The sequence below is a fragment of the Crocuta crocuta genome, unplaced genomic scaffold (assembly GCF_008692635.1).
Source record: "Crocuta crocuta isolate KB4526 unplaced genomic scaffold, BGI_CrCroc_1.0 scaffold466, whole genome shotgun sequence".
Classification (NCBI taxonomy): domain Eukaryota; kingdom Metazoa; phylum Chordata; class Mammalia; order Carnivora; family Hyaenidae; genus Crocuta; species Crocuta crocuta.
In genome coordinates this window covers 7,701,621-7,714,791 of record NW_027529672.1, presented here as the reverse complement: position 1 = coordinate 7,714,791, position 13,171 = coordinate 7,701,621, and the positions used below count along the sequence as shown (strand labels likewise).

Here is a 13,171-nt window from a genome sequence, read left to right as displayed (position 1 = left end):
AGGGGCCCCACCTTGCTCTTCTCCTGCTGCAGCTCAATCTGGATGTCGGTGAGCTTGGCCCGAAGCTCCTCGTTGGCAGCCTGCAGAGCAGCGAAGGCCTCCGTCTTGTCCCCCTTGCCTCGGCCACCCGTGCCCTTCTTGGACATGGTGAGGGTGGCCCACGGGGGCCCAGGGAGGGCCGTGCGTCTAGGCTGGGCTGTCCGCACCTTTCGGGCAGGTAGCACCGCGCTGCGGCTCTGCTACATTTTCTCCATCACCTGCAGGGAGNCCCATGCGTCCTGAGGAAGCCGTCGTGACCGCACACCCGGTCCCCAGCCCCAGACCACAGGGCCCCTCGGCCCTCCGCTCCGCAGCTCTGACAGGGACCCCACGAGTAAAGCACTTCCCCGCGCCTGGCACGTCCGGAGAGGTGGGCAGAGTTCTTTCTCTGCCCCTTTGGAAGAAGAGGTTGGGGACCCCACTTTAAGGCCCGAACTTCATACCTGGGTGGGTGGCATCGTGGTGTGAACCAGGCGCTTCCCGGACAGAGGCGTGGAGGAGCGGACCTCCGACGCCTCCAGGGGCCCAGGAAGTCCGTCCCGGAGGACGTGCCCCGAGCCAGCTTAGGGAGGAACGCGCACCCTCATCCAGCCCACGGAGCGGGGGCGCCGCCCTGGGCCACCCACCCAGCGCAGCCTCTGCGGGCCTGCGGCTGCATTTCCTTCCGCAGGCGCCCCAGCAGCCCAGCAGCCCTGCGCAGACGCCGTGGGCCTGGATCAACAGCGGAAGGCGGCTGGAGTCCGGCTCCGCACTCACCGCCCGAGAAACCCACGCACAGAGCGGGAACGAGTGTCCCTAACCCCAAGGGACTTGCACTTTAGACGCCAGGACAGTTGTCCAGATGAGTGACCTGGCCACAGAGGTGCCCTGTACCCCACTCACTCCAGCTGACAGGCTGGGACAGTACCTCCCAAACCTGGGATGTTACGTCGAAGTTCAGCCTTTACAGTGGGGGCCCGGGCCCGGGGTGGGGTGGTGGCACTTCCCGGAAATGCTCTCCGATGTGTCCCTGCAGCCCCTGACCCCTCCCGGCTCGGCTCCTGAGGCCCTGAGACACAGAACGAGGACAAAGCCCCAGGAGGAGGTGCGGGGGGCCCGGGCGGCACAGCTGGGAGAGGGGCTGGCAGAAGGCGGGGGGGGCCAGCGGGGCAGGGGGCTCACAGCCGGCCTGGGGTGCGGAGCCCGAGGGCAGCCACCTTCCAGGGCGGGAGAGTGAGGAGCCGGCTAGGGTTTAAAGGTGTTCGGCTGTATCTCAGAAGAGGCGCCAGCGGACACGCGGCCCACTGCCCGAGCCCGGTGGCTGGCTCACGTCCCCTGCCCACAGCCGCCCGTCCGGGCGTGAAGAGCACATTCGATGGAGGGGAGGGGCCCAGGCCAGGCTCTCAACTTGGGGTATGTTTTCTAAGTCACCCCTGGACACCGTTTGGCAGATTTTCTAGCTCTGTGTGCAAGGGGCTTCCACCGGCTTGTGGTGACCTTTCCCGCGTCCCCCGTCTTCACAGGCACCACGAGGCCCGTGGGCTCCTGCTGGGCAGGCAGCGCCACACCACGTGGCTGCGGCTGGTAGACCAGGCCTGCGTCCCAGCACCAGGCCCCCCAGCGCTGCCACTGCGTGGTCACAGCGTGTCCCCACGGCTGCAGCCCTCCCGCCCGCCTGGCTGCTGCTCGGGCACCGGGTGCCGGGAGGAAAGGAGGGTAAAATGTGGCCGACAGGAGAGCCGTCCCCTGCTCGGCTCTGCCCCTGGAAACGGACGGAGCCGCTTTGCGGGTCCTGGCTGCTCTGACCCTCCGCGTGAGCCACTGCCCGCCACCTGCTTCATTTGTGGCTGCGGTCAGCCACGTGGCGTGGTGGGTCTCCGTTTGGGCAAGGGAAAGTGTAGGAAGCTGAAAGTCTTGTCCAAACTGAAGGAAAGCCCCCAGGTCCCGCTTTGGTCACCCAAAGCGCTAGCAGGGCAAGGACGAGAGGGAATCACACCTGCTCTGCTGGCCGGTTACCTCCAGGCTGACGACACCTGCCAGCTGCCGACGGGGCCGCTGAAGGCGCAGGTGAGGCACCCGTTAGACGGCACGGGGCAGGAGAGGAAACCCGGCCCGGGGCTGGGCTCCCAAACCAGAGCAGGGACCGGGGGGAAGCGGGGGGCGGGGGGAGCGGCCCTGGCTCCGGCCACCTCTGGCCAGAGACCATTGCAAGGAGAGCTGGCCGGGCCCTGGCCCTGCTGGACGGTGGCGAGGCCCCCGGGGGGGCAGTGAGCGTCCGTCTGCTCACGGAGGCCGAGCCCATGGATCTCGGCAGGACCCCCGGCCTAGGAGCTGCCTTCCCCCCAAACCCAGTCTGCTCGAGAAAATGACAGAAAAGGACGCCTGCTCTTCACACACCCAGTGGCCGCACTCTGCCTGCCGGTGGCATGTCCGGGACGCATCGCCTGGGGTGCCTGCGGGTCCCAAACACCCGCTGAGGCTCTTCAACGCCCTGGCCCGGGACACCCTTTGGGACCCGCTGGCCTGGGGCTTCGGGTCAAGGGCTTGGTGTCTTCAGCCCACGGCCCTCTGTGAGCAGAGCCCTGTGTCCCCGGACCAGTGTCAGCATGGCCCCCGGACCCGGGCCTCCTGGCCACCCTCCCCACACCCTCTCCACGCTGTTCTCCACAGCGAGTCCCACGCCACCATTTCAAGACACAGCCTGACCCTGAGGGCAGAGTGGGCCGAGGGCCCCAGAAAAACACAGGCAGATGGCTTTCAGGACATCGGAGAAGTCATCTCACGAGCGCCTGGGTGACTCACTCAGTCAAGCATCTAACTTTTGATCTCAGCTCTGGTCATTTTTTTTTTTTTTTAATGTTTATTTGTTATTGGGAGGCAGAGAGAGACAGAGCACAAGCAGGGGAGGGGCAGAGAGAGGGGGAGACACAGAAGCCGAAGCAGCTCCAGGCTCTGAGCTGTCAGCACAGAGCCCGACGCGGGGCTCGAACTCACAAATCGCGAGATCACGACCTGAGCCGGAGTCGGACGCTTAGCCACCTGAGCCACGCAGGCGCCCCCTCAGCTCAGGGTTCTGAGTCCAAGCCTCACATCGGGCTCCACGCTGGTGTGAAGCCTACTTGAAAAAATAAAGAAGAGGAGGAGCAGTCATCTGAGGCCCCGGGCGTCTTGGGAAAGCAGGAGGGACAGGCACAGCCGCCCGCAGGCAGGAAGGAACCCAACCACCCGGGGGACAGGACGGCTCACAGGGGTGCCACCCCCAGGCCTGGCTGGGAAGTGAAGACGGACCCGATGCGCCCTCAGGGGCGATCCTGGCGGGGTCTGAACCCCTCTGGGCACCAGGTACTGGGCGGAGCTGCCCCGGGCCGGCCTGGGGACCCCGGCCTGGACTCCGTCACCTCCAGACTTGCCGCCACCAGTGCGCGCTGGAGCCCCTCGGCGCAGGCCCCTCGGTGAATGACCCCCCTTAGGCTGACCCCTCCCCAGGTTTGCTGTTCGGGGAGACGCTGCTGTGCGAAGGCCCCGTGTTCTCCTCACTTGTTGCAAATAAAACCCTTCCTCTTCCTCTTGTTGGGCCTGGTTGTGTCTTTTGTGTCCCTGACGCCTCCAACAAGGACCCGAGTCTGGGGTGACAGCCCTGGCCTCCTGCGTCACCTGGTCAAGAACCCCCATGTCTCCCGCTGAGCCCCAGGTTCCAGTGAGCCCCCAGTGTCCTAGACTATTTGCCAAGGCTGCATTCCTCCCCACCTGTTCTTTACTCAATGTTCTCTGTAATGGGTTCATTATTCTTTATGTATTTAAAATGAAACCGTGCAGGCCTTTCCTGGATAGAGAGCCGGCATCACAGGGGGCTAAAGAAGGAGACACCCTCGCCCGGTTCCAGAAGGACCCACAGCCCCGAGGCGCCCCCCCCCCTGTGCCCTCTGCGTGGCCGCCCCCAGTGGCCACCGTGCTGTGTGCTCCGTGTGCAACGTGCTCCCACGTGGCTCAACACAGACCGGTCTGCTCTGGCCCGGGCTCCGCGCTCCCGCTCGCCGCCCCCAGTCCCCGGAGCTGGGCTGCTCCTCTGGGCACTGGCTGCCCTGCCCGGCCAGCGTCCATGCGTCGGGGGCCTCGAGCCCTCCCTGACATGTCCCCAGAGGCAGAGTGAATATTCTTCTCTGTCCTGGGGACAAATGTGATAAGCATTTGACTTTATTATTTGCGGAAATGAGTGGGAACAGAATAGATGCCCCGGGTCCTCTGAGGGCACCTGATGGCCCTGCTTGCCCACACCCTGGGGGGGATTCCGGACGGGCTCCTCCTTCTGGCCCCGGCTGCACCCTCCTCCCGGGGCACCTGCTGGGACCCCATGTCCTACTAGTGCTGAGGTCAGCTTGAAGCCTGCAGGGACAAGGTTTGGTGGAAGGAAGCATCCAGCCCTGAGACCCCCGCCGCCTATGTGGGGGGACAGGCTCCTGCAGAGGAGGTAGAGGTGGCACCGAGGGTGCCCGGGGTCTCCTGTTCTGAATCATGTGCTTCCGTGCGCCCGGTGGCTTTGCCGTCCACGCCCACACCCGGGAAAGCCTGGGCTATAACGATCACGTCCAGCTCACGGATCCCACATCTTTCCTGTCACCCTGGCAGACAGAAGAGGTGGCTGCAGGGGGAAACGAGGACTTGGGGGGCCTGGGCTTTGCTGGATGCTCTGGCGGAGGCCTCACCCCTGCCTGGGAGAATCACTGGCCTCTGCAAGCAGGGGCTGGGGGTGGAGGGTCAGGTCAGGGCAGGCTGCCCAGGCGGCACCAGCCCCCCACCCACCAGGTCACGGGCAGGCGGGAGTGTCGTCTCCACGGGCCCATGGTCAGCGCTGCTTGAACCATCCCCAGCGGGTCCCTGCTGGCCTCCTGGGTTTCTCCCCGAGGAGCCCAGGCTCCTGCCCTCACTGCAGCGTGTAGGGAGGGGGTCCCTGGGGGCAGTAAAAACAGCCTGTGTGCAAACAGCTCAGGGCAAGGCCCTGTGTAATCCGCAAGTGTCCTGGGTGCAAAGGGGCTTCACTTTGTAAAGCTGATAGTATCTGACCCGGATCCTTTCCAGGTTAAAGACTTTATCTACGGAGAAGAAAGGGTGAATCTGATGTTTCTAATCCTTATGATTTCCACGGAAATCCAGGCGGACAACGGGGAGGGGGGCCGGAGCATCAAAGCCACAGGGACCCTCTGAGTGCAGGGTGCTGCTCCCCGTTGGCAGTCGGACAAATGCCCGTGCCGGGCACTGCGGGGAGGAGAGTGGGCAAAGGCCCCGCCATGCCGTCGGGCACACGTGGGCTATCGGAGGGGGCCTCTCTCCAGGCGGGACCCTCAGAGGGAGCCGGGCAGAGGGCTGGGCCGTCACTACGCACCCCTCTCCCAATAAAACTCACTGCTCTGGAAAACAGATGCTCAGAGAGGGCAGTCGACTGGCCCTAGGCACGGCTGGGAGGAAATGCTGAGGCAAGAACCGGGTCCACGCCTGCAGACGGAGGCAGTCGTGTGGGGTGGGGCAGGGGAGTGTCTGGAGGGGGCGGGGACAGCCCTCGCGGGAGGGGAGCAGCCGGGGTCTGGGTGCCGCCGGGGAAGAAGCCGACCCACCCTCAGCATCGGCCCTGGGACAGCGGACATCAGGCACGACGACCACTGACGACCACGGGGTCTCAGCTCCACCGGAAATGCGTTTTCTAGAAGCCCGAGGCCAAGGTCAAGAGTCCAGCGTGCCCGGTGAGGTCGCGGGGTGGGAGCTTCCTGAGCAGACGGCCTGCAGGTGAGGGCCCCGCCTCCAGGACACTGACGCTGTGTGCACGGGACGCCGGTGCCGCCCTGGGGCCCCGCCCTGGCCCGGGCAACCTCCAACCTGCCCCCCGCTTCTCTAGTGCGTCACTTCACGAATGTGACAGAAACGGAAGCGTGCAGTACGGTGCCTCCCGCTCGCTGCGTTTATGGCTGTGCCGTGTTCCCGGCGTGGACCCGCCGCGGAGGGGTGACGGCTTCCCCACCGCAGGGCGTCCGGGCGTCGGCGGGGTGGCCGCTCCTCACATGGCTGCTGTACCCACGCACCGCGTTCCGGGGGGGCCGCCCCATCGTCCCTCCCCGCTGCCGGCGTGTTCCAGGGGGGCCGGGTGTTCCGGGGGGCACCCCATCGTCCCTCCCCGCCCCCGTGCGTGTGGGACACGGCTGTCCCGCTTCCTTGCCGGCATTTGGTGCCACTATTTTTCATTTCAGCGTTTCGCCAGCACGACCTCACCGTGGGTTTCCGGGGCTTTCCCCCTGGTCAGTGACTGACGTCTGTCTGTGCCCGTCTGCCATCTGTGCGTCTCGTCAGCAAAGCGCTGCCCAAGGGCTAAGGGGGCAGGCTTCTCCAGGCCCTTCTGCCTGCGTCGCGGCTGTTTCTGAGCTGCCGGCTTCTTCGGCTCCAGCTCTGGGGCGGCAGAGGCCTGAAGGGGACCCGGGGACGGTGCCACTGTCTTCCTGGGTCCCCGGGTCCCCAGTGGACCTGCCTTCACCTTCTTCTCATGTTTATTCTAGATGCAATAACCGGAGTGTTTCATTGTACTGACGGGAGCTAGAAAAAGTGGGTTTACCCTGCCTTCCTGGAGGAAGACTTTCTCCATCAAAGGAAAAATCTTACACTCGTATTTACCTTCATGTAATAATAATGATTATCATAATAATAACAATACAACTGGTTATAATTTAAGTCACAACAGTGATTTAAAATTTGCCAGCTCACGTCCCAGGATAGAGGACAGATGTCACGGTAAGTGATTGTGGGAGCGACCACCTGCCTGAGGAAAGGGCCTCGCCTGCAGCACGTGAGGCAACGGGTACCTCAGGGAAGGACACGTTTCGTGCGGCCCACTTTCTGTTTGGTTTTGAGGTCGCCTGATTCGGTCCAGGGAGGAAGGCCTGGACCACATTCACCCCAACAAGTCCCTTTTGAGGTATGAAAGTGGCAGCGATTAGGACTTTACAAAGGGACCATTGAGCGAGCACGTAAGTGGTTTCCAGGTGGAAGTGCAAGTCTTTCCAAAGAAACAGAATTAAAACACTGAACAAACACATGGTTTTGCTTCCGCTGGCGCAGTCAGCCGACTGACTGCCAGTTAAGATAGAGACGTGTAAAACCAGAGTCCCAGCTCAGGACAGCACCTCAGGGTCACCGGCCACACCGCCACTTCCTTGGGTGAGGAAACCAGGGTCTGGGGTCCGCGAACCCTGAGAACACGGCGCCGGGTCCTGATGGAGCTCCAGGCCTGCTCTCCCCACGACACAGGGACCCCCTCGCCACGGAAAGGCCACGCTTGGGATCCTGGGGCCCCAGGGGGCGGACTCGGGCGCGGGCCGGGTTAGGCTGCGCCCAAAGCTCTCGGCTTCTGTCTGAGGAGGCCTGGGGGCCGCCCTCAGCAGGGCCACCTCCTTCCAGACAACTCGGCCGTGGCCCAGGACCCAGCTCAAAAGTATTTAAAGGAATATAAAAAATTCAGCCCCAACAATATAAAATTCACTATCTGGTCTGCAATCACAGTCACCAGGCTATCAGTTTGTCCCCAGCAAAACCGAGGGAAAGAATTCCCACAAAGAAGCTGAGAAACAGGACTTACAATGACGGGGGGAAACCAAGCGACAGAAACATGGGTGTGAGGCGGACGGCGGCCTCCGCGGGCAAGCACGTTCGAGCAGCCAGTATGGACCTGACCGTAACCCAGAGCCAGGCTGAGCCCGGGACGCAGGGTGACATCGGCGGCCGAGTCACACGCAGCGCGAGAGAAAGCTCGGTGAGCCTGAAGCACAGCGGCTAAGATAAAAAAGCGGCTGCAGGCCACTGCCATCTGTTTCTAAAATATATCAGTGACTCCTTGTTCATAGAAGCTTCGCATTGTCCTCCCTAACTTCCTGCCCCACAGAGCAAGGTAGCACCTACCGTCCCCAGCGCAAAGCTCTTCTGCCCTTGATGAATCCCTCTCTTCCGTCTTCACTACAACATACAGACACATGGAAATCTAAACACTTACGGCGACCTTCTGCACTGAGGTTATTAAAATGCCTTCTAGATTGAGTTATCGTTGCCATTATTATGGTTGTAAAACCAGTTCAAATAGCACAAATATATCACCCATTGTGATAAACTAGCAAATAGAAAAAGTAAAATTGTATTTGACAGGCATGTCTGAATCATCCGGATGGGGTGGTGGTCAGGGTAAAGCTTCCCTTGCCCGGTTCCCGGTGCCCAGAGGCGTCCGCGTGGGGGTGAAGTCCACGTGGGGAGGAGGGGAGGGGACGGGCCTCGCTCCTGCAGGGGTGGGAGGGACTCTACCAGCTCAACCGTTAGGAAAGCTTCTCCTGCGTTGGCCACACACACCCCCTCACCCCTAAGAGCCTTCTGGGCACGCCCAGGGGCACGTACGTCACTGTTGGAAGACCACTGGCCTCCGCCTCGGCAAAACCCGGGTAACTGGCCTTCCGGATGCGTTTCACACATTGCAGGGTTTGTATAAAAAGGCCCGGAATGCAGGAAACGAAAACCCACTGTCTGCCCGGGTCCCTGTGGGCACGGCGGCAGGGCCTGGGGTGGAGAACANTGCCCCATCGCTCTTGGGGAATTTAACGGCAGCAGGACAAGGTCAGTGCCGGTGACCCCGCCCCAGCCAGGAAACACTGCATGGAACACACCTCAGAGCTGGGGTTTTGCAAACATGATTTGGGGGAAAGGCTGTGATGGTCGAAACGAGCGCTGTGTCCAGCAAGAGAGGACGGATGTGTCTAAGAACAGTCAGTCTGTAGTTTTAATTGTGTGTAGGGGTGGGGGTGGGGTCTGCCTAAAGCCCAGGAACGAGAAGGGCGAGGGGCCGTGCAGCGGGGGACGAGGTGACCCTGACCGCACCCAGGGGCAGCCGCGTCCACACGGGCTCACAGCACAGCCCCGCCCTGGATGACAGGGGTCTTACTCCCCAAACAGCTCTTCTGGGGAAAAGGAAGGTGCTCAGGACAACATCCAGAAACACCCACTTCCCGACCTCTCCCCAGGGGGACAGCTGCTCGCCGGGAGCGGAATGAGCCGGCCCCTTCATGAGCCCCTGACACAGACAGGGGGTGTGGGGCAAACGGCCCAGAGACACGAGCAGGTGCGGCGGGAGCTCAGCAAGAGCGTCTGCTGCTTGTAAGGGGCCCTGCATTTACCTGGAAGGTCCTGGAACCTCCTACTATTGACGCGCTTACACTGAACTTCAGTTTTGTCTGTCCGGATTAGCCAGCGTGTGTTGTGTCCATTAAAAATACACCTATAGTGGGGCGCCTGGGTGGCTTCGTCGGTTAAGCGTCCGACTTTCGCTTGGGTCATGATCTCTCGGTTCGTGGGTTCGAGCCCCGCGTCGGGCTCTGTGCTGACTGCCAGCTTGGAGCCTGGAGCCTGTTTCAGTCTGTGACTCCCTCTCTCTCTGACCCTCCCCTGCTCACACTGTCTCTCTCTCTCCTAGAAATAAATAAAAATATTTAAAAAAAAATACACCTATAGTGATGAAGTTCCTTTGTCAGTGAGGTTTTGTAGAAAACTTTCATTGTTACCGTAAATCTGAATTTTTCAACTCCCTGCCATTTTATCCGTGGACACAATCTGTTTTAGAATGTTTTGTGGAATACGAGATTTCTCGGAACGTGACTATTCCATCCCAGCAGGGAAACGTATTAATGAAGGGAACAGGGTCCGTGGTCGGGCTGTGAACCCCGGGAACTCGCAGCCAGCAGGGCGAATGCTGGTGCCCGGTACCGGCCGCACCCTAATCCTGGAACCCGCAACATGTTTCTTTATGTAACAAGGGGGAGGGCAAGACCCTGGGCTGGGGCCTGTGGTCCAAGCCAGGCACACGGGGACCTTTCCCAGCTGAGGCCCCGGGGTGCCACCTGGGAAAGATGCGAGCCGTCCCGCTGGCCCGGACGCGGGAGACGGCGCCGCAAGCCAGGGGCACAGGGCCTGCGGGTCCCGAGCACAAGGAGATCGAGCCCGCGGTCCAGCAAGGCTCTGAGCTCCACCGACAGCGAGTGAGCAAGGACGCGGCCCCCGGGGCCTCGGGCAGGATGGCCGCCTGCCGCCCGCCAGCTCTGCCCCAGATGCGGGGCTGAACAAGGGCGAGGTAGCGAATCCGTGCTGCTTTAAGCTACTAGGTCCGTGGTACTTGGCCCTGGCAGCAACAGAAAGCTAACACCCCCCCCCCCCAGGATGGGGCTGGAGCCGCCCAGCAGCCCGCCAGTGGTGATCCCTGCAGCCAGCTCCGCGCCTTCCCTTCCCTAGCTGCTCCCAGGACGCCCCCCAGCCAGGCTACAGATGTGAGCGGGAGACAGGAGGAGGGCCCTGGGGACCGGGCCGCTCACCTCGGGGACACTCCACGTCCGGTTGGCGCTGGGGCGCCGCGGTGCATGCCTGACCTCGCGGCCTGGAGGGTTACACACGACGCCCTGTGTATACTCAGGGTGCACGGCAACTCGGCGCCCACGGTTAAACCCTGGTGCTAAAGCCCAGTGGCCGGCCCCAGGGCTGCAGCGTGAAGGAAACCGGGCCGGCTCAGTGCCCAGAGAGAGCCTGGCAGGGAGGCGGCAAACTTTGTAACAGAAAACAGTTTCTCTGGTCAAAACCGTGCGCCTTTGCTCAGCAGGAAAAACCCCAACCTCATGACTGAGAAAGATCACGCGTTCGGGAATAGGCCCACCCCTCCCCCACGCCTGTCACGTTCCGCATAAGGAGCAGGATGCTACTCACAGACACCAGGTGATTCGCTGGCTGATTGTCAAAGAAAAATAGATGACGGAATACTGGCCTCCTAACGGAACTCTAAGTGGATTAGAGAGAGCTGAGGAAGAAAATCAGAGCAGGGAAAGTAGAAACGAGCATTTCTCAAATCTCTGGAGAGAGGGGCCTTCTTGGGCTTAGAGAAGATAAAAGGAATTCACAAAAGGAAAAGCCGACAGATTCTAACACATTAAAAATTTACATTTCTTTATTACAGATGGCATGCAATTAAGAAGCTGAAAAGGAGCTGAAATAGTATTTGCAGTAAATCCAATTAAAAAGTTAATATCTTTACTATATTAGGAGATTGTGAGTCAATAATAAAAATACTAAGATCTCACAAGATAAATGGGTAACTATCAAAAGAGATCATTTACAAAGAAGGGGAAAAAGTGGTTTTAAAATCACAAAGAAACCTCCTCAGGTTAAGATGTAGAAAATCGCAAGAGAATGTCTCACCCATAATCTACAAACTGTCTTTCCTTGAGCCCATTGCAGAGTTGAAGTCCAAAGCAACCGAGGCACCAGACTCCAAATGGTGACCCGCCCCTCCGAGGGGAGCCGGGCACAGGAGCAGGCTCACCTCGGGGGGACGCAGGAGAAAGGCGTGGGTAGGAAGAAATCAGCTCCAATGTTAACGCGATTCTAAGGGTTGCATTTGACAGGTCAATTTGGAATCGCTGGAGCCCAGATACAGGAGAGGTTGAGGGCAGGGCAGAGGCTGGAGGGGCTCTCCCCTGGTGCAGACATGCAAGAGGCCCCCCTGGGACAGGTACGGGGCCCCCCCCACCCCTGGAAACTGTCCTGCACACAGAGCAAAAGCCATAAGCCACCGGGAGAAGCGCAGCAAAGCCTCTTTTCTGCAGGGTCCCAGGGCTGGTGACAAAAGTGAGGTCCCTCCTTCCTTCCTGCTCGAGGCACTAGGAAACATCTCTGCCTCCAGGGTCAGAGTCGAAGCCCCAAACACCTGCCCCTGGGGAGGAAGACAGAGGCCCTGGGGCTCAGGTCCGCACTGACACAGAGCAGAGCTTGGCTGCTGCGAAGGAAGGCAGGGACCCTCACAAGGCCACCGCCCAAGTTCAGGCACATAGGCCTCGACTGACCTACGGCTGCACCAGAAGAAACTGAGATCGCCTTTCCTCAAAACAAGCCTCACATGGAGGAACAAGCAGCCGCAGGGGAGCTGGGAGAGGAACAAGGCTACAGAAGGAGCCCCCTGCGTGGTGCAGGGGTGTGGGGGTGCGTGGTGCTGGGGTGCAGGGGTGCAGGTNGCCCCTGGGCAGGGGGTGCGGGCAGCCCGCCGTGACGGGGCTGAACCCTGCGCTGGGCCGGCCGTAAGGACAGACTACAAGCCCCTCACCCGCCTCAACTACTCTCTGCACTGACTCCAGTAACACAAGGAAAATGGGTCTATGTCTGTGCTTAAATACAATTTTCCCCAAATAGCTGCTACTGTTCTACAGACAGTGTCTGACATTCAACAAAAAAATGATGAGACACAGAAACAAGGAAGCAAAAACAAAAACAAACAAACAAACCCCCCAAGGGAAACCACCCATCATCCAGCAATCAGCAGAGCCGGATTGGGAGACGCTGAGTTGTTGCAGCTACTGCACAGGACACTGACGCAGCGTGTCGGCCCGAGGGGTGAGGAAGAGACGGAGGCTCAGCAGGGAAACGGCAGCTACAAGAGAGGCTCAAAGGTCACGACATCGGGGGTGAAGAACCGGAGGAACGGACGCCGACGGGAGACTCCGTGGACGTGAAGACCAAGCTGTGCAGTGTGGACCCGGGAGAAGAGAGAAAAGAGTCTCTACAGGGTCAGGCGACGTCGAGCAGAGAGAACAAAGAGAAAACGGGGCGAAGGAATATATAAGGAAATAAAACAACAGAGGATTGTTCAAAACTAACGAAACACAACAACTTACAGACTCAAGGAGCTCACAGACCCTCAAACAGGAGAAAGCAACGTAGACAGAGGGTCAAACTGCCGGAAGCCGTGAGTACACAGCCTGTGGCGAATGGCGGGAGGAGGGCGCGCCACCCCCCGAGGGACGAGACGGGGACCGGCCGGAAGGGATGGGGCCGTGGCTAAAGCGCCAGAAAAGCAAAGCAAGGACACGTATGGGACCCGAACTCTATACTCAGCAAAACTACCTCGTGGGGATGAAGGAGCTGACGTCCTCACGCCCACCACGGTGGCCACCACAAGAAGTGTTTTGAATAAATACTGTTTGAAACCCGGGAGAGAACCCGGGGGGACTTGTGGATGAACGTGCTCTGTTGGCGGGGACGTAAAAGGTGCGTTTTCTTCACACGGGTTCGCACCGCGTGGCCCAGCGGCTCCGCTCCCCAGGAT

At 60.6% G+C, this 13,171-nt stretch overlaps 1 protein-coding gene across 8 annotated transcripts in view; it reads right to left on the bottom strand.

Annotated features, from left to right (window-relative positions):
* JAKMIP3 (Janus kinase and microtubule interacting protein 3) overlaps nucleotides 1-13,171 on the bottom strand; it is an 80,621-nt gene that overhangs the window by 60,435 nt on the left and 7,015 nt on the right. For all 8 annotated transcript variants that reach the window (XM_077763006.1, XM_077762998.1, XM_077762999.1 and 5 more), the window contains exon 2: nucleotides 12-257. In XM_077763006.1, coding sequence (XP_077619132.1) covers nucleotides 12-146 — 135 coding nt within the window. In that variant the 5' untranslated portion in view covers nucleotides 147-257. The remainder of the gene's footprint in view (nucleotides 1-11; nucleotides 258-13,171) is intronic.